The sequence below is a fragment of the Solanum verrucosum genome, unplaced genomic scaffold (assembly GCF_900185275.1).
Source record: "Solanum verrucosum unplaced genomic scaffold, falcon-dt-bn FXZP01000261.1, whole genome shotgun sequence".
NCBI classification, from domain to species: Eukaryota; Viridiplantae; Streptophyta; class Magnoliopsida; order Solanales; family Solanaceae; genus Solanum; species Solanum verrucosum.
This window is the reverse complement of record NW_026019969.1, coordinates 3,899,991-3,920,635: the sequence shown is the minus strand read 5'-3', so window position 1 is coordinate 3,920,635 and position 20,645 is coordinate 3,899,991. Positions and strand designations below refer to the sequence as shown.

Sequence of the window (20,645 nt, the reverse complement as noted above, 5' to 3'; positions counted from 1 at the left end):
GGTAACAATGATCCAAATAGAGTGTTATAGTATCCAAAATAAATGATTCTATTTAAGCAACGAAAGATGCAAGGTTAGTCGATCATCATCTTTTTGAGGGTCCTACCAAACCATTTTTGAAGTTCTTATACATCTACAGTTGCATATTCAAACTACAAAATTCTTTCTGAAATGGTAGAATTCGTCATTCAAGATTTTATAGAACTTGCTCACCAACTGAGATTCTAATGAAATCGGGGCTCGATTTCTGACTTTTGAGTACTTTTCTCTTCAACCGAAAGATGAAGGTTCGAGAAATCCAACTCGAGTTTCGATTATCAGGTATTTTGCCTGAACCTGAAAGCAGAATAAGATTATCATCAACTTGAAAAATTCTAAAGTTATCATTCTGAAGGATACCGGTATGCAGAAGATCTGATACCTTCGCATGAGCTGCTAGCAAAATGATTCCAGCTCAAGTATATGTCTATAACCAGCATTGCAAACTGCTTGTTCCGATAGTGTGCCTTAATTTGTTCACTTGCTTTATCCAACAAATCATCCTTCGCAGAAAACAGGAAAGAGCATCAAATGTATGTAGAAAAGAAGAATGCATCTTCATTAAGAAAAGGAACTGACATGAATTACAGATTATAAATGCTTAAGAACTTACAGAAGACTTCGTCACAGGATCAGTTCATGTAGCGAGTGTCAAAGCTGGGACATTTGTAATTTGATCAATAGATTCCAGTCCTGGAAACTGCCCTATATCATGTCCTTCAAGTGGCTTATATTCATCATGCAAACCAACAGCAAACTCATCTGAGCAAGGACCACCTTGTTCGAAGTAATCTGCAATCTGTAGGGAAGGTCCTATTATAAGCTTGGGAATAACATTTCAGCTTTAAACGTCAGAGTAAATTCAAAAAAATGAGTACACGTTAAAGACACTGTGAAGAGTCCCACATCGGCCCTTTAAGGGTTGGGTGGTCTCTTTAATGTGGCTTGGACAATCCTCACCTCTTGAGCTTAGCTTTAGAGGTTGAATTAGGGCCTAGATCCATTTCTTTATGGACACAAACATGAACAAATATTACTCTGGTTTAAGTTTATACATTTTATCATAATTAGCAGTGAGCCAATAATAACGAGACAGAAAAATGAAATTCAGGGGGATTACTTGATCAGCAAGAGCTATGCCACTTAAAGCTGCAGCCTCTAAACTTGATCCAAGTAGCCAATCACCACATATACCAGCCCTTCCACGAGGATCAAAGAAGCATGGAATTCCAGGAGTGTTGGTTGGAAGAGCTGCACCCCTGCAAATTAGTAAAATAAACCATATGATTACAGATAGATAGCAGGGAAGAATTTCTTCTTCAATAGATTTAGTAAAAAGATAAGCAGAAAACTCCTAAAAAGGAAAACAGGGAAGTGGCATTAACAGGACTGGTTCATTCAAGTTTTACAACAAAGCAACACACCATACTGCAGAACCATGCAGTACGCGGGGAAAGAAACATGAGGACATTTGAAGGCAAGAGTAGGCAGTAGCTAAAGAAGTTGCTTATACATGTAATGTTAGAGCTCCTATAGCCAAGATTCAACAGCTCCTGTTTTAATTTGCTTTAGTTTTATTTTGCTGCTTGCAACTGAGTCTTAAGTAGATAGCGAACTGTGATAGTTTGCTATGGTTTTGTCCTGCTTATCCTTTGGTGATTAATAAATTGTTAGTTAGTCCCCACCTCCACCCACCCACCCCCAAAAAAAGCAACACACATTTCTTAGAATACATAGCTTTCTCAGCATAGCACCAAGTCATGTTCTTGGACAATAACTGTAACCGAGACTCCAAATTCAACTGTTCAAATCCAATACTAACCCTAACATAGGAGCATCTACTTGATAAAACACCCTCAGTGTTACCCAGAACCAGTTTTTCTTTGTGAGAACAGCTTCAACTCCAAGATATTCGACATGCTTCAGGAACTACAGTGCAGTAACAAGAAACACGACCATTGCTATAAAATTAGCAGCTTTAGAAGAGAAGAACCTACTAATAACACTCCACTCCCAACTAACAAAATTGTTCAACTGTTTACTGCCTTAGATTGAAATTGGAAAGATGTGAGCTTGAAGGATCAACTGCCTCGATAAATTATATTAGAAAATCTATGATCAATAACAATGAAGAGAACTCTCCGTCACCCAAAATTATAGAAAAAACGTGTAGGAGAAGAGGTAGTCTTTTGCCATCTCAGAGAAGGTAATATAATTAAAGTGTCGGTCCATGTCATGAAGAAAATTCATTTCAATTGATCCAGATAGAAGAAGCTGAGAAGTGAAAAATGTGTCCTGAATAAGGCTTAATTTGTACAGGTAGTCGTGCAGCATCTCTATGCCATAGTAACAAATACTCTATGTGATAGTTCTCCGTTCAGTTTCTCATTATGTATTAAGCATTTGCGACAATTAGCATACATTGACTAGATTGTTCAACTTCATACCATAGTTGTAATTTTGTATAAAATGGCTTTTTGAGTGAGCTTTTTGATAGTCCTAGAGCCTTCTCAACACCCTCAAGCATAGCTTCCTTCACTTTCTCTGCCGTAGCATTTGGAATACTTTCCTGTTAAAGAAAATTTGATCATTCACGAGTATGCCGAATGCCGTCAGTATATGTATATGTGCACAAACACACACACACCCCACAAATAATATACATACATTCTTCACCTGAAAAGTTCTCACAACAATCACACTGTCCATGTATGTTATGTGGCTGCTGATATAGCAACTTACGACAAATCACAAAAATTTAGCCATCGCCTAAAACTTGGCTCAGAACCTCCTATTTAACAAATTTAAATATTGGAAACACTTCAAATATAATATTAAGCTAATACAGCTGCCAAGGGCCAAATATAATAAAACATGAATGATTGCCCTGCCTGCCTATCACTCACTTTTTAGACAGTTTAGGAGGGGCATAGGTGATAGATCTCTTTGTTTTGCTTACTGTATACTCCTGATGTAATTACTAAATAAAATACACTATTGGTGTATTTTTGTCTACAAAATGTTAAACTTAATCAAAAAAATTAGAAAGGAGAAGAGTCGAGTTTCTCCCAGTTGTGGAGTAGTCTCCGTTCCCTTAGTTTGTTTTGGTGTAAGCAGAAAGCTCCTTGTTGTATAGATGCTTGGGCGGAGTTTGTAGAGAATCATATTTTGGTATACCCCTTGTATACGGACAGTTCAGCCATGTTTATGAATGAAATACATTTACTTAATCAAAAAATAAATAGTTTGAGCTCAAAGCATTGTCACAGAAAGAGACCTGGGGGACTTTGTTCTGCTTTCCAAAGGTTGCAGTGCTGAAAAATGTCCAACATTGTGGACCACTATCTGAAGCTAAGAGTTTCTTAGTGTTGTTTGCCATCCATGAGACAGATTCAACCCCTTTTACAAAAGCTCCTTCAAAGGGAAGGGACGCTGCATTTAGTGCAGTTGGCAGGGGATCCTCAAATGCAGCAAGAAGAGCCCATATAGAACTGAGTTCAAGTCTCTGTGAAAGGATATGAAAAAAAAAATCATGAATTGAAACAATAAAACCGGAAAGAAAAAAAAATCAAGATACACATGCATCGATGAGAGAAGACCAGCTAATATTTGCCAATACCTTCATTTGTTTTGCAATGAGGGGTAAGCCTGATGCCGCAAGCAATCTATTTGCACATTTTCCTGGCGACATGTAAAACAAAATATGAGTGTACCCAAGGAGAAATCACAATTATGAAGAAGGTGTAAGTATCTGTGCTTTCTCTAGTACACTGAATGCATAAAGTCCTGTCAACATAAGCAAGCAACAATAAACTTACACATAAACACTAAGAAATCATCAAAAGATGCAGGATTAAAGTTACTGTCCAAAAAAATAAAAAAAGATGCAGGACTAGACCAATAGCAGGATGGATTGACAGAGGTCATGCGGCATACAGTTTCATAAATACTATACTAGATATGTGTCTCCATGGCTTTTGTTCCATTGGACTAAGAATTGGCCTGCCACCAAGGCAGAATCAAACATCAAAACTCATCATCTATTTGTTCATATACCATAGAATTGTAAAAAGAAAAAATCAGAAGTGGATAGGTGGTTTTTTTAATTTTGCCTTCGGGTCTACTTTTGAGTGCTAGATTAATCATCATTTAATTGATTAATCATTTTGGTCTGTCTAGTAACTTCTTAATGGTCCATGATCATCGTCTTTTCCATGTCAATATTTTTCTTATCTCAAGTCCATTCTAGGAGTTTCGTACAGCTTTGTTCTTTCTTAGGCTTTTGCTTATTCTATTTAATTAAATACTGATTGGGTCAGTGCAACTATTTAACATTTAAAACCTTAGTCTTCGAAAGCCTAATAATTATTTCATACTAAATACGCATTTTCAAATTTTTTGTGAAGACCAACTTCTCTTCTTCAAACAAGCATAAAGCGTTATTCACATATGTATTCTTTATCAGTGCACTTATTCTCTAACTTGATAAAGTTTTCCTCTTGACATTACCAGTTGCATTTACTCCTAAAATCGCATGGCCAAAATGTTGCAAGATCTTGACATTACCAGTTGCATTTACGTTTTTATAATAAGGTAAGGTGGTTTTATTAATCACCATATAACTCATTACAGACATTTTTATTTATCCATAACCCTACTGTTTGTTGGTGATAATGAGAACGATCAAAGAATGCTTTTAGTTCCCATAGATCAAGGACAATTAAAACCTTGAAAACAATTGACAACCGAGAAATTTCTGAGGTTAGAGGAGCATGATTTGAAACTCGGTAGACATGCACTTTACACCACAATTCGTTTTTGTCTGCAGCACGGTTCAAAAACCCACGATGTGCGCCTAATCTACACATCACGGTCACTCTTATCACTAGACCAAAACCTTGGGGGCTAAAAAACTCAAATAATTTATTCTTCAATGAAACATGGAGATAAAATTACTTGATTAAAAGAAGAAAAGAAGGCACACGGAGATACACTATGGAAAATAAAGGTTTTTCTACTGCATATAAGTTGAATAGCCAAAAACAAACATAGCTATAAGGAAAAGATGATAAAATAAAAGATAACAATTATTAGTTTACTTCAATAACTCCCACCCATAGCTATGAGGCGAAAAGGCTCTTTGAAGTGAAATATAGCCAAAAAATATGAGCATCTTCTCTTTCACCACCACTGGCTTTTGTCCTCTTTGACAGATTAAAGAGATAAACTCGATGAAGGTTTGCTTCAGCACATTAAAATTTTGCTAATTTTTGCAAAGGAAAAGACTATCTAAAGACAAAACTACAATATAAATTGTAAATAATTACCATTATGTGCAATGACAATTGCATCAAACTGCCCACAAGGCTTCTGCTTCTCACTCAAGTGCCACGTCCCATTAAATGGTTCAAGTGCGCTTACCCAACAAGGCCGTACCACATCGACCAAAGAAGTCTGCCCAACATATCAAACTTTTATAAAATTGAGGGGAAATAGAACCCCAAAAAATGACGCAACCAAAACTTAAAAGGACAGTGAAAAAGTGAAATTTCATAAACTTACAAACACAAACATTAAAGAATTCCACTAAGCATACATTCTCAACAAACAAATTTGAAGGGAGTTGTTTAGTTGAATGGAGGCATTATGAGAAGAATGGTGTTAAGTATTACACAAAAGGTTATGCACCTGAGATAGTAATGAATCCGCAAGTGGGCGCATTCCATTGACCCCTATATATTTAGGAGGTGAAGAAGGAAATGGAACAAAATGCCCACCAACTTCAAGCTCACCAATTGTACCCTTCCATTCACGAACCAAACCTCTCTTCAACCAGTCATCAACTAGCTCAGCAAACTTGGGGTTTGTCACTGTGAAGAACTGAGCTGCATGGTCAAATATCAAAGGCTGATGATCAATCATTCTTGTTCCCATTCTTCCTCCCAACCCATGTATTCCCTAAAGCAATCGAACATGATAAGAAGATACACCATAACATTCTTCTACTGTGCATCATCATATAACTACCGATAACTGACAAGCAATTATAACAACCAGACGGCACAGATAGTAATTCTTTTAATGAATGTTTGACAGCGTAAAATGTAAAACTTTGCCATACATATTTAGAGAAGAAACAAATGGCATTGATAGTAATTGTTTGAGAGAAGCCAACTTTATACTAGTTTTGGTTTCAAATCATTTAAACACGATTAAATACTTGAACTACTACATTCATGGTCATGTCAAAACAAAATGTAAACTGAGATGGAGGAGTACTATACTCCCTCGTTCAGGTGTCTTGGTTTGACAGGGCACAAAGTTTAAGAAATAAATGGACACTTTTGAATCTTGTCATCTTTAATTACAGAATTGTGTAGTCCTTTAAATCTTGTGGTCTTAAACTTGAAGATAATATGTTGTAATTGAAAAACTTACTAAATATAGAAAGACACACTCTTTCTTGGACAGTTTCTTTCCAGGGGAAGTAAACATTATCACAAACGGACTAAAACAATGCAATGTGAAATAGATTCAAGAACGCAAAAAAGGGGAAAGGAATAACCAACCGTGTCGAAAACGGTTGAACGAATGCCTCTTTTCTCCAAGTAAAGAGCACAGGTAAGACCAGACATTCCACCTCCAATAATCCCAACTACAGGGTCATCAGGAATGGGTTTAGTAAAATTAACTTGTTCTTGACTGAGACTTTTCTTGATAGTTGATCTTCTTGAAGTTCCATATCTGGGTTTGAATTTTCTTGGACTTGTGCTTCTTCTCTGTGTGGGATTCCTGGACTCCATACATCCCTTAATGCTTGATTTTATCGGGTTACAGCGATTTGGGGTAATGGGGTTTGAAATAATGGGGAAGAAAATGGATACATTTGGGAATCTTGAAGATTTGAGAGGTTGGTGAAGGAAGGAAGAAGATAGAAGGGGGTTATTGCAAGCGCTGTTCATGGAGGGATTGGAGGGAAAAACGAAGGGCTGAGATATTGAAGAAGACAACTTTAAGGATAACGCTATTGTTATTATTATTATTTATATACGACTAAAAACCAATATCTTAATGACACTTAAGGATAACGCTATTGTTATTTTACTTACCAAAAACATAAATTATTTCAAGTGAATTATATATATTAAAAGAATTGAAATATTTAGAAAATTTTATACTTAAACTTTTGTAACCTTTTAAAAGTAATTTTGAGTTGATCGAGATTGAACAATTGTATATACTTATATATAGTTTGTACATATAGTTAAGTTGTATTCAGTTTTTTTAGTGTATCACAATATATAGTTAGTGTATAGTTCTATATATGTAAGCTTTATTGTATAATCAGCGTATGTTTTTATATGACTTTTGATAAGCTATATTATATAGTTAGTGTATATTTTCTATTATTTTGGCAAAGCTATATTATATAATCAATGTATACTTTTTTATGATTTTTGGCTATTTTGTATGTAAATAAAACATGACTATATTTATCGTAAATGAATATGAAATCCCAATTTAGAAATATTATCCAAAATGCCATTCAGCTTAGAAATTAGAAGTTTACTCATAATTAAAGAATCTCACTTCCCACGGTGAAGTAAATATAGGAGCTTGTGTTCACACGGTTTCAATATGTGTCATTTTATATCTCAATTTATGTTGTACAAATGAAATTCTGAAAGTTGAACAAATTTTTATATATTTTTTGAAATATTTGAAATTGTTAATTATTGATTTATAATTTATCAGTCTCATTGTCCCAATTTGTGTGGGACTGATAGAATTTGGAGAGCCAACTAAATTTTTTATATGGTTTTTAAATCGTTAATTATTGTGAATGATTTTTTTTTTAACGTAGTATTCAAATAATATATGTGACTCCTTTTGTCTCAATTTATGTGGCACTAATAAAATTTTGAGAGTCATTCAAAATTTTAATATTTTTAAAAAATATTTTAAGTTGTTAATTATTATAATTTTATAGTACTTTTGACATAACTTTTAAATATATAATCTAATATTTTCAGTTGTTCACTATTGTTCAAATATATAATCAATTAAAAGGGAAAGAAAGACAAATATTTAAACTGAATACTAAATTTTTCAGAAATAAGCCCCACATATTTTGAGCAAATCACTCTAAGCTACAGGCACATAACCAGAGGCGGATCTATTAAGGGGTTTGGGGGTGCCACGCCACGCCCGAACTTCGACGAAAACTCTATATATACATAGGTATATATATATAATATTTATATTTATATAAAGCGTGCCACCCACAGAACAAAATTGGCTTGTGGTGCCACGGTAGGAGGGCAACTTTAGAAGGCTGATGTTGCGGGTTCGAATCCCATTTGTACCTATTTTTTTGAGAAAGACGTTTTTTTAAGAAAAAGGAAATTGTTGCACACGTTCTTTTAAGATAGATTAGAGAACTAAAATTAATTTATATCGAAAAGACGAATAATTTAATCAAATATAAAATTAATTTAATCGATAAGTCTATTTGGCACCCACGGAGTCTAAATCCTGGATCCGCCACTGCACATAACTCAAGCACACACGTCGTCTAAGAATTGTATACTTATAGGCTCTTATTAAATATAAGTAATAAAGTAAAAATAAGTTTCATAAATAGTATTTAACCCCCCGGGATACACCCTTTTGCACTATCACTATCCCATTACCACACACACTATCCTAATCGCTGCTATTTGTCTTATATTTTATATAAATACTTTTGGAATAATATTTTCGACTTACCTATTGAACACAAGATACTCCCTCCAGTTCAATATAAATAAAAAAATTTATGGCCAAACCACTCCGAAAAAAAATTCATGACCAAACACGTACAAATCACACAATTAGGCAGAATATAACAAAGATTGCATACGGCAGCGGACCAAGTAATATACAACAACAACAACATGCCCAGTGAAATTCCACAGGTGAGGTTTGGGGAGGGTAGTATGTACGCAGACCTTACCACTACCTCATGGAGGTAAAGAGGTTGTTCCCGAGGAGCAAGAAATATGAGTAAGGAAATTCAAATTATGTCAACATAGTAATTTAAGATGACATAAAAATGAAAATAACATGGTTTGGTTTCTTTTCAAAATGATGAGCAGCCAAACAGCCACTTATGCCTCTCTCAGATCACAACTCCATAGGATCCTTTTATAGGACAATATTACAATCAGTCGAACTATATATTAGGGTACAATATATCCCCTCTTCTTTGACATGGTTTATCTACCTTTTTTTTTTATAGCTATGCTGGTTCAGTGTGACCCTTGCAGAAGACCTCAGTGCAACGACAAACTGGTCTACCAGAGGACTCCCATCCATTAAAACCACGCTCCAATACCATAATGTTTTTTATTCCCACATCATCTTTCGATTCAGCTAGATATTCTGCAAGCCTCCTTGCACATTTTGGTCCTCGAACCTAGAAAATAGTCATTCACAACTCAATAAGTTCATTCATATGTGAAAACAAGAGACGTGGATAGGAGGTAGTATTCTCCTCTTGTACGACACAATTCAACACGTTAAATGAATAGTTCTTTTTGAAGATGATGTAATATTCAGTTTCCATTAACATACCACTCTTGCATTATGAAAGAACTTTTGTAGAGAAAAAGTTATTAGGGAGAAAAGTAACTATTTGTATTTATTAGCTTAATATAAATTAAAGCCAAAAGGAAGTGCTACTACTTGCACTATGAGAGAAAATCAAGTATGAAAAATATTCATAACTACTACAAAAGTTAGAATTTGAGTTAAATAAGTTATAACATAACCATTCCATAACTCTAGACAATATTAAACATTTTTGCTCGTTCGATCTTTGAAAAAATCCATGACTGTAATGTATTACAGTGCGCACAGGGTAAAACTCCCGCTCCTATGCAATAGCTCGCAAACCACACATGAGAGGTAAATTTGTAATGTATTATTAAACTGGCAATGTACAGTATTATACCTTTAATGTAGCATACGAGTACTCTCTCTCTCTCACTTAACACTTCCTGTGCACTAGGCTTAGAATAGGGTCACAAGTGCAATTTCAAAAACCAAAAGCAAGAATTAACATAACATGACCCTTAAGGGTTTAAACTATTGCTATTTTTCACAGTTTTGAGAAAGCAAGCCTTATTTTAAAACTTTACCTCCTATTTCTAGATTTATTTGTTGTAATTACAAGTTGACGCCATCAGCTATCAGTTGTCTCATTTCCAGGTTTACTCCAGACTAGCAGCACTGCAAATTGCAACTTCATGCTTCTGATAATCACAGCCTAGGATATTGCTTTGCCTTTCTCTATCTCTCTAGTCTAACGTCTACCCTAATCTTTCTACATACTTTATTCATTGAACTTTTAGTTGTTGCTTCATCCACGAGATTGACATATATAGCAAAATTATAATACAAATGACATATCCACCAATGCTAGCACAAAGAGTTACGAGATGCTTCATCTTCTCCTTTATTGAAATGGATATACATTCCAAAGAGACCACTAAACAAAGTTTAATCAACTTTTTTATCATAGCTTTACATATGACCCAACAATGTCCCCCACACAATCCTTCTGAATTTCGAATAATCCTCAAGATCGGATTGAGGAATACAGAATGCTATTGGAAGAAAAAAAAGCTCGCCAACATGTTTTAGTTAATGGTTAAATGGTAAAGGACAGAGCTATATATCTTATCAGAAGTTGTCCCACCAAATGAAATTAAAACATTGTGCAGCAGAAGTATCTCTCAAGCTTTTACAAAGAGAAAAATGCTGCAATTTGTTCCTGAAGATTCCAAACATGCGGAACTATGTATAATATAATGATTGTCTAGTGAACATCCGAAGTTGGACAACAATATATCCTTAATTTGTTATTAACCAAAGAGTAAAAGCTTTTGGTGGTAGGTAAAACTCATGGACGGAAATTGTAAGCCTATGCCAAACATGTAAGTTCATCACTAGTGCACGCTGCACAGTACAATCTGAACAGTCAAAGATTGGAACAAATAACTTTTTTGAGAAGGTAGATTGGAATAATAACTTCAGGAACCAAATTTTTGAATCCCAGCAAAGCCGACAGCCCTAACACCACCATTTGGCGTTTAGGGGGAAAAAGTTGGGTATTTGTGACTTGTGACTTGTGAGGACTCAAGGATTGTTACTCTGGAGCAATTCCAGAACAAAACCAAGCTTTGAAGGTTTATACTAAGGCATAATGTGCTTTCAGCAAAGAGACAAAGATATCAGTGGCATGAGTACTTTTAGTCTACTATTCACTTCACAACACTCCAAGAATTTACTGAAGGGGTCCAGAAATTTCTGGCATATTACATGTTAAACTGAACCTCGGATCTCCTCCATGCGCTATAATTAATTTTAGGACTACACTACCTAATATTTCAGAGAAGCTTGTAGGGTATGACCGCATGAAAGGGGCATAATCTTGATACTAGGAAGGACACTATAGCAACGAAGAATATTCATAATAAGGGAGAAAAATAAGATGAGACTCTCTAATTAGTCTTTCCCTGCTTCATTGTGTATCTTTACTGATCTCGATATCTCTAGTTCCACCAACTGCAATAACTCTAAAAAGTTATTTCTCCGACTAGTAGCAGTTGAAAATCCTATAACACTGTCCTTTCCATAGTTTTGACCAATTCAAAATTCAAGCCAGTAATCCCTACATATACCAATCAATTGAAAACCAATAAGGAGATGCGCAGAAACTTGTAGAGTGATGAAGATATAACTGAGAATCCAACCAGATACAATCTTTACCAAACACAATATGGATAATGTAATGATCTGGCACTTGAGCCTAACTCAACCCTAAAAGCTAGCTCAAGGGGATGATTGCCAAAGTCCATATAAGTAGATCATCCAACCAATGTGGTGCTCTAACCCACTTTAACTGTTTAACAACCCCTTAATACAGGCTCAAGCAAGGATGGACTTGGTTCCGATATCATGTACATATATCACAGTTAGGCCTAACCCAATCTCAAAATATAGCTCAAGAGGAAAGGATGGTCAAATCCACATAAACAGATCACAAGGAAACAAGATAAGTTCACAATGCCATTAGCAGCTTAATAAAGAAATGCATCAACAACAGATAAACAAAAAACCCCAAAAAGGAATCTGTGAATGATCAAAGATAGAATCTTTAACCAAAAACAGAAATACCCAATTAAGGAAATAGAAAACAGATAGATAAACACCAGAAAGTGAGTAAAAAGTACTAAACAAGATTCAAACCTGGCTAAGAGCACAGTGGAAAACAAGGGTATCTTTGCCATTAGCAGCTTGAATAAGACTGGGTATTTTATCAAGAAAAGTATCACTTGCAAAGTGAAGCGACCCAGCTATGTGCCCATCGTAGCTCCTCTCATCATCCCTGCAAATTTGAGGCCAAAAAAACAAGAAATCGATATGGGGTTTCGCAGAAATACACAACAGAGAGATCTAGAAAATTATGTGAGAGGGAATTGAGCTTTGTAATGACCTGACGTCAACGATGGCGATATTTGGACGGCGTTTGAGAGAGAGAAGCTGAGAGCCTGTGATGTATGAGATACTCCTAGCCATGGGTTCCTCCTGTCTTTGGCTTGTCAGGTTTCTCCAAAAACAAGAAAACATGGACAAAGCCAAGGGAGATAATAGTACAAAATTGAAGATAATTTTCCTTTAATATATAACCAATGAATATTATCATAATACCCACCAACATTAGTTTATTAAGTATGAGAAAATTTCAAAAACAACTAAGACTTTTGAAATATAATTAGGCTTTTTAGTTATAGCTGGTTTTATTACAATTCCTAGTTTTGTATTAAAAAGGAGGAAGGCGGGCCAGATTTGGAAATGAGGGGAAAGAAACATAATTGATTTGTATATCTGATTAATAATTGTATCACAAATATAATTGATTTGTATAAAAAAAACTAGCTACTAGAAAGAGGAAAGAGACGAGTGAGATTGAGAGAGGGAGGAGAGACGCAAATGAAATTTGGAAGAAAGGGAAGTGAGGTTGGACAGATGCAAATGGTTTGTATATCTGATTGATAATTGTACCATGAATACAATTGATTTGTAACACTGAATACAATTGTATCAAAATTATTGCCTTTAATTCATTGATGAAAATCAATTTTATCAAGGATATTGACGACTACAAATTGTATTTAGATATAATTTGTATCGACGAATACTATTGTATCACCAAATACAATTGTATTATTGTTGTAATTCGTAACAAATTGTAGTTGTATTCATCTTTAGCCTTGAGTCAAGAGAGAAAGGTCAAAGAGAGATGGGAGAGGCGAGTGAGAGTGCAAAGAGAGAGAGGCAAATGAGAGAGAAGAGAGAAAATTGGCAAAAAGTCCTAACTATAGCTACGAATTGTAATTCTTTTAAACTATAGTTATGTATATTAAAAACATATCATATGTTTGCCCTCTTATGTAATTTTTCTTTAAGTAGGAGAATTTATGATAATGTCAAACTGATTTTTCTGAATCATATCAAATTTGATTCGAGCGCCAAAAGTTTGAGGAAGAGAGAGAATTAGAGGAATGAAGTAATTATACATACTTATCACAACTTAACGTAAAATGGATAGTGAATTTGTTCATGTCTATTATTGACGTTCTTTAATTACAACTCAAATTCAAAAGAGTACATAAATCACATTAATAATACACACAATATTCAATTTTCAACTCCTCCCCAATATGAAGACATTCAAAAGTTTTGTTCAATGTGAAATCCCCAATCGTTGCATTCATATGACATTTTAAGTTTTTAACTGTCGTTTAAATTCTCGTAACTATATTTTTCACTTGTATAAAAATAATTTATACTATTATATTAAATTATTAGTTGAATTACATCGTTTAAGAACTAATAAAAATAAAATACATCCTGCTTAATTTGTATATGTCACTTGTCGCAAATCAAATAGTAACGTAGTACTAAACTACTAATCAATTAGACCACAAAAGTTAAATTGAAACAAAGTAGAGTCAATTTCTGGGTCAAATATATATTCAATTTTCATTATCATCAACAAACAAGTACATGAGAAAAACAAAACTATTGAATATACTACGTAGATTGTTTTACAAATAACAATCTGATCATATATTCAGTACGGGGAATATCTTCAATTTACAATCCATTTGGAGCCATCGATAATAGACATCAAATCTCTTTCCGCTTGAAGACCATCACCAAAATTAACTGTCCTTTTGACGCTTGCAATAGTGATTCTCGCCGCTTCTCTATCTTTTTCCCGCGACTTTACTTTTTCTTCTTGCAACTGCTTCTCCCACAATGCAGTCTTTTTCTTCATCTTTTTTTCATCAAACGCTTTTCCAAGAACTTGTTTTTGAGATTTCATTATCACATTAGCATATCGCTTCTTTAACATTGCGGCTCTAAGAATCTTGTTGTCCTTCTCCAACGTCTCAACATCACGAATCGCCATAACTACGTTGTTAATTACCTCTAAAGATCGAAGAATATTAACAATGAACAAATAACTCTAGCTTATAGTAATGTAGATGAAAAAAAGTAGTAAGGTAAAGTATAATATATATACATATAGTTATCCATTTTTTGTATTGGAAAAGGATTACCAAAGTTTCCTAAAATTAATTAGGAAAGTAACAAATATGGAAACTTTTCAAACGCGTAATTTTATTTTATTTTGTTCCACAGCTCAAATTTTTTTATTTTTTATTTTTTATTCCATTGCTCAATCAAAACTAGCATCTTCATGCTTTATCTTCTGAAATCCTTTTTGAGGCATTCAGAGTTTGGAACTTGGAACAGTGATTTATCACATGACACTAAAGATTTTCTTAAAAAAAAAAAAAAAGGTAATTCACATAGCAATTGGATAAGTTTCTTATACAGAGTAGAAAAAAAAAAATTAGCTACTAGAAGAGAGGAGGACAAAGGCGAGAGAGATACAATTGATCTGTATACATGATCGATAATTGTATATCTAGTTGATAATTATATCACGAATACAATTGATACAATTAATTTGTATCAATGAATACAATTTTATCAAGACTATTGTATTCGTAATTTGTTACTACAATACAATTGTATCGTTATTGTAATAGGTCACAAATTATATTTGTATTCATGTGCATTTGTGTTCATTTGGTGTCTTGTGTGCTCTGTTTATGTGTTACCATTTATATTTGTATCATTAATTGTTATCATTTATATATGTATTGTGAACAAAGAGAGGAAAAGTCGAGACAGAAAGGGCAAAGAGAGAGAGGGGAGAGGCGAGTGAGAATATGGAGAGGGAGAGAGAAATTGTTATAAAATCCTAATTATATCTACAAATTATAATTCTTTTAATCTATAATTATTTATATATCATCACTGACCAACTTAATGAAATAAACACAGAGAAACAAACACTCTGACTACCTATATCGAGAAAGGCAATATTATATCAGTTCGAGAAAATATGTACATAAAATATCTAATTTTGGAAAGACCATGAATTCATATGTATCATAAATTGCACAATAAATTCGCCCATGTTAACATTTTGCATCAAAAGCGGAGCTAGTATTAAGAGTTTGGGGGATCTAAATTTCTTTCCTCTTCCTTAACATTGAGTTGTCAATCATTTTTGTTAGGGGTTCACAAGTTATTACTTAATTTTCTAGTAAAAATATAAGGTCTACGGAATAGCTACTGAATTCGTTCGAACCCACAAACCCTTGACTAGCTTCTTCCCTGATTTGCACACTCAATCAATTTGAACAACAAAGTTAAATTGAAACGAAGTCCACTCTAATTATTAAGAGTAATAAGATTGAGATAATTAAGTACATCATACAACTAAAATTATCTCCTGTTGGATTAAATATATTCACTTCTCATTATCATCAACAAATAAGTATATGAGAAACTAACGAATATACTACGTATATTATTCTACTTCTAAATTGATTGTGTTATCAGAATTGGGTCTACTGGTATCGAATCCAACAGAGCTTTCTATTGATTATGTTCTGATCTGGTATATATCGGTTTGAACCTCCCCCCCCCCCCCCCAAACCATTTTATTTATAAATTTTTTTTTTTTTTATCTTTTATTCTTAAAAAATAGTTTTAAAAATATTTATTGACCTAATAACTTATTAAGATTTTGTATAATTATACTTTAATTTTTTTTTGTAAGTTTTCCTTCATTGATTTAGAGCCCGTTTGGATTGACTTAAAAAAAGTAACTTTTAAAAAGTAACTTTTTAAAGTACTGGAACTTATTTTTAAAATAAGTAGTTATGTGTTTGGATAAAAGTGCTGCAGTTGAAAAAAAAGTTGTTGATGTGTTTGGCAAATAAGTGCTGGTAAACACTTTTTTTTATCAAAATGTCTGAAATACCCTTTAAGCTGTTAACATGATAAAAAGTTGATTAATTTAAGGTTTTTATACTTAAAAAAAAAATTAAAACAAAATTAATTTATGTTTTACATCCATAAGTAATAATATTTTTCTATCATTCACATATTTCTTTACCACCTTATAAGATGAATATAAATTCATATTTCAGAAATAATAATAATAATAATAATAGTAATAATAATAAAATAATACTAATAATAATATAATAATAATAGTATAATAATAATAATAATAATATAATAATAATATTATTATTATTATAATAATAATAATAATAATAATATAATAATAATAATATAATAATAATAAATAATAATAATAATAATAATAATAATAATAATAATTTAATAATAATAAAAATAATAATAGTAATAGTAATAATAATAATAATAATAATAATAGTAATAGTAATAGTAAAAGTAATAATAATAATAATAATAATAATAATAATAATAATAGTAATAGTAATAATAATAAGAATATAATAATAATAATAATAATAATAATAATAATATAATAATAATAATAATAGTAATAGTAATAATAATAATTATTATTATTATTATAATTAATTATAATTATAATTATTATAATAATAATAGTAAGAATATAATAATAATAATAATAATAATAATTCAATATGGGCAATTTGGAAATTGTATAAAAGAATTAAGGGCAAAAAGATAATATACTTGGTCAACATAAAAGTGCTTTTAAGTTAAAAAAAAAAAAGAAGCTCCCCCCCCTAGCTTTTGGCTTAAAATAAGTCATTTTTGACTTAAAATAAGTCATTTTGATAATTGTCAAACACTCTAATAAGTCAAAAACTGACTTTTAAGTCAGTTTGACCAGCTTAAAAGCCCATCCAAACAGGCTCTTAATATAGTTAGTAAGTTAGTACTTAGATTAAAAAAACTAGTTTTACAAAAAAAAATGAGTTTATCTAATTTTTTAATAAAATTTTAAACTTTTTAAAAGTTATAGAATTAATTTTCAATTTGAAAGTTATAAAAATTGTAAGTTTAGTAAACTTTGAAACAACAAAAAATAGTGAACATTAAGAAATTTATAAAGTTAAGCTAAGCTAATTAAGAAATATTAATTCAATTTTATAGTAAACCAATGTTAAAAGAGTTGAAATTGAAATTTATAAAATAATTTGCATTAAATAAAAGGCTATTAAAAGAAAATCAAGGCGAATAGCCTATATATTTATTCAAATAAATAAAATAATACATGTATTACAAATACATGACGTGACGCAAACATCTTCAGGAAGGGTTCTATTTAAATTAGGTCCCTATTATCATACTAATATTTATAATTTTTGAAATATTATTTTCGTAAATATTACATATTCCTTTTACTAGGAAACTTCTAAATTTGTAAGAACTTGTTCAAGCAACTATGCATATATGGCAGCAATGTGAGATCCTGAAAGAACAAAAGTATAGCTTTGAGTCTTTTTTTTTATTTGCCAAATCATAGCTGGAAAAGACAGTTACGATTTCAGTGTTCTGTTGTTCCAGTAAGTACAGTGAAACATACTACAGCACAAGAATATAAAGATGCTTTGAATCACCAAGAAGCCTAATGAATGCCAAAAGAACAAATGATTAACTAGGTAAACGTAAAACGTACGAAATACAAGAGGAATTTACAACAGGAATAAGAATGAATTTTCGTATTCAGACCTTGTATGATATGCTGAGATCAAAAAGTAACATTCCGTTGTCACTGATTGTCAAAAGGCGCTACTGGTTGGTTAGTGATCCTCTCATCTGCATTATCGAGAACATAAAATTCCACGGCCAGGACAGATAATTTATTTGCATTGCTAATCAGCTGGGATCCCTACGCTTTACTCTACTCTTCATCATTTCAGCCCATCTAGCAAAGAGACTTGAGACCTCAAACTTCCCAGAGAATTTCATCCTCTTAGCTAACTCCTCCAGTATATCAGGCCTACCACCCCGAGAAAAATCAGCAGCAAATTTGTTGTAGTCAAGTTGAGGTGCTTTCATGCCTTTGTCTATCATTTCCTCCAAGTATTTACAAGCCTCCATAGATCGTCCCTGCCCTATAAGCCCTCCAATGAAGACGGTGTAAGAATTTTCATCTGGACAGCAACCCCTCAGGCTCATTTCCTCCCAAGTTGCATGAGCCATGTCATAGTTCTTTGTCATGAAGAATGATTTCATCAACATATTGTAAGTGTGAATAGTAGGTTGAATTCCATTTCGGATCATCTTTTTGTATAAAGTAACCGCATCATCTGGCATTCGTCGATTTATTATTAATTTGATCAGTGCATTATACAGTCTTGCATCAGGTGGGCATCCTTTTTCCTTCATCTCCCTCAGCAATGCAAAGACTTTATCCATCTTCTTTTTATTTCCAAAGCCTGTTACCAAACAGGTAAAAGTTGCAGCATCTGCCTCACATCCAGAGCTAAGCATTTCCTCAAAACCGGCAACTGCTTCATCCATCTTACCCTGCTTACACAAATCCCGGATCAAGATCGTATAACTTCTTGTATTAGGCGATGGACCCTTTGCTTTCATAACCTCAAACAGCTTGATCGCATCAGACCTTTTTTTACACTTTAACAGCCCTTCCAGCATTGTGTTATGGGCGACAATATCAGGCTTAAAACCCTTATCAATCATCTCATTCCACACTTTACCAGCATCCATCAGATTCTTTACCCTACACCATCCATTGAGCAAAACTGTATATGTTAGTAAATTTGGTGTGAATCTATGCTCCAATTTCTCAAACAACAATTGAGCTTCTTTCCCAAGCTTTGCCCTTCCCAGGGCATCAAGTAAACAATTAATTGTCTCCACCCCAACTTTAAACTTGTACTTCTTCATCAACTCAAACATCCCAATAGCTTTCTTCCGCTCTTTTGCTGCAGCAAATGCTTTCATGGAGATCAAAAATGCCTCCATTGTAAGCAAACTTTTCTCCCCCATTTCTTCAAGAACCGAAACCATAGTCTCAAACTGCCTCGTCTTTCCAAGTATTGCCATCATTGCATTATACGTTCTTGAATCATGAGCATACCCTGGCCTCTGAGCCGCCCAACAAAAGAATCTGAATGCTGGTTTTCTAGCATGCTTGAACCTCTCCAACACATCTACTACCAAATCATGGCTTAAATTGATCCCACATTCATCCAAAACAGCCTCCATATTCCGATCTAACGAAAACAACTCATCAATAACCTTACACACCCTATCCACCTCTTTAGGATCCGCCTTCGACACCGCCACCCTCTCACCACTCTCACTCTCAACATCATTATCACTTTCTAATTCACCATCATTATCAACACAACTACAAATTCCCCTAAAACTCAACTTCAAATTCGAATTAATACCAGTACAATAAAAATACCCTTTTGATGAAAAAGGCCATATCTTTCTGGAATTACTAAATAACAACTTCCCTTGAGATGTACAGAGTGAAGTTTGTACAGTGCTAACTTGCTTAGTATTCAACTCCAAAAACTTCACATCTGGATGAGTATTAGTAAAATTAAAACACCCTTTTGGCAAAAGATGCCAAATCCTTCTGGGATTACTCAATGGCAACTTTTCTTGAAAAAAACAGAGTGAAGTGGGGTGTGGCAAAAGAGATGAAACTTGACAATGAGAAAAATGGATACTACAATGAGCAAGAGAATGATACAAACGAGACAAGGGCAGAGAGCTACCAAGAAGACGGAAGGCTTGCTCTCTTCTTCTAAAACTTCCTCGTAGGCTTGCAGCTTGTTGGTCATCATCGAGAGAGGATAACTGGGTGGCGGCGCTGTTGAGGAGTTGATGGCCATTGAAGTTGAGCAGTGGAATTGTGTGCGCAGAAGGCTTAAAGATTGCAACTTTTTCAAGATTCCTCATGGAAAAAGCCATTGGGAGTCCATTGAAAGTGGAGGAAAATTGCCACCGAGTTGGGATTTTTGTGCTGGTTTTGCAAGATCGCAGCGGCGAGATTTGGGCCTATTGGGGATTTCTGACTAATTAAGATTATGATTTTGTGAGAGTTGCACTGTGTGCATTGTAACTTGTACACTATCTTGTTCAACTAAATTAGTTGCTTAAACTTGTCAAGGTATTTCATTTAT

General features: G+C 33.4%; 3 protein-coding genes across 4 annotated transcripts; all 3 read right to left on the bottom strand.

Moving 5' to 3' along the window:
- Nucleotides 1–425: 425 nt before the first annotated feature.
- LOC125816090 (uncharacterized) lies at nt 426–7,044 on the bottom strand. Of its 2 annotated transcripts, XM_049495684.1 has the most exons (9): nt 6,609–7,044; nt 5,728–5,997; nt 5,367–5,493; nt 3,659–3,720; nt 3,317–3,544; nt 2,487–2,608; nt 1,160–1,298; nt 653–838; nt 426–542 (listed from the first exon to the last, which is right to left on the bottom strand). In XM_049495684.1, exons 1-8 carry the CDS (start codon nt 6,999–7,001, stop codon nt 677–679), a joined length of 1,503 nt encoding a protein of 500 aa, XP_049351641.1. In that variant the 5' UTR covers nt 7,002–7,044; the 3' UTR covers nt 426–542; nt 653–676. The 2 variants fall into 2 exon arrangements, with proteins under 2 accessions (XP_049351641.1, XP_049351642.1); XM_049495685.1 differs by lacking the exon at nt 426–542 and having other exon boundaries at nt 652–838; nt 6,609–7,004.
- A 2,038-nt stretch (nt 7,045–9,082) lies between these two features.
- On the bottom strand, nt 9,083–12,755 carry LOC125816463 (dual specificity phosphatase Cdc25). The gene is made up of 3 exons (XM_049496074.1): nt 12,581–12,755; nt 12,334–12,472; nt 9,083–9,496 (listed from the first exon to the last, which is right to left on the bottom strand). The coding sequence occupies exons 1-3, from the start codon at nt 12,712–12,714 to the stop codon at nt 9,320–9,322; spliced, it is 450 nt and encodes a 149-aa protein (XP_049352031.1). The 5' UTR covers nt 12,715–12,755; the 3' UTR covers nt 9,083–9,319.
- Nucleotides 12,756–18,277: 5,522 nt separating this feature from the next.
- On the bottom strand, nt 18,278–20,433 carry LOC125816096 (pentatricopeptide repeat-containing protein At3g62470, mitochondrial-like). The gene has a single exon (XM_049495691.1). It carries the CDS (start codon nt 20,431–20,433, stop codon nt 18,358–18,360), a length of 2,076 nt encoding a protein of 691 aa, XP_049351648.1. The 3' UTR covers nt 18,278–18,357.
- Nucleotides 20,434–20,645: the final 212 nt, after the last annotated feature.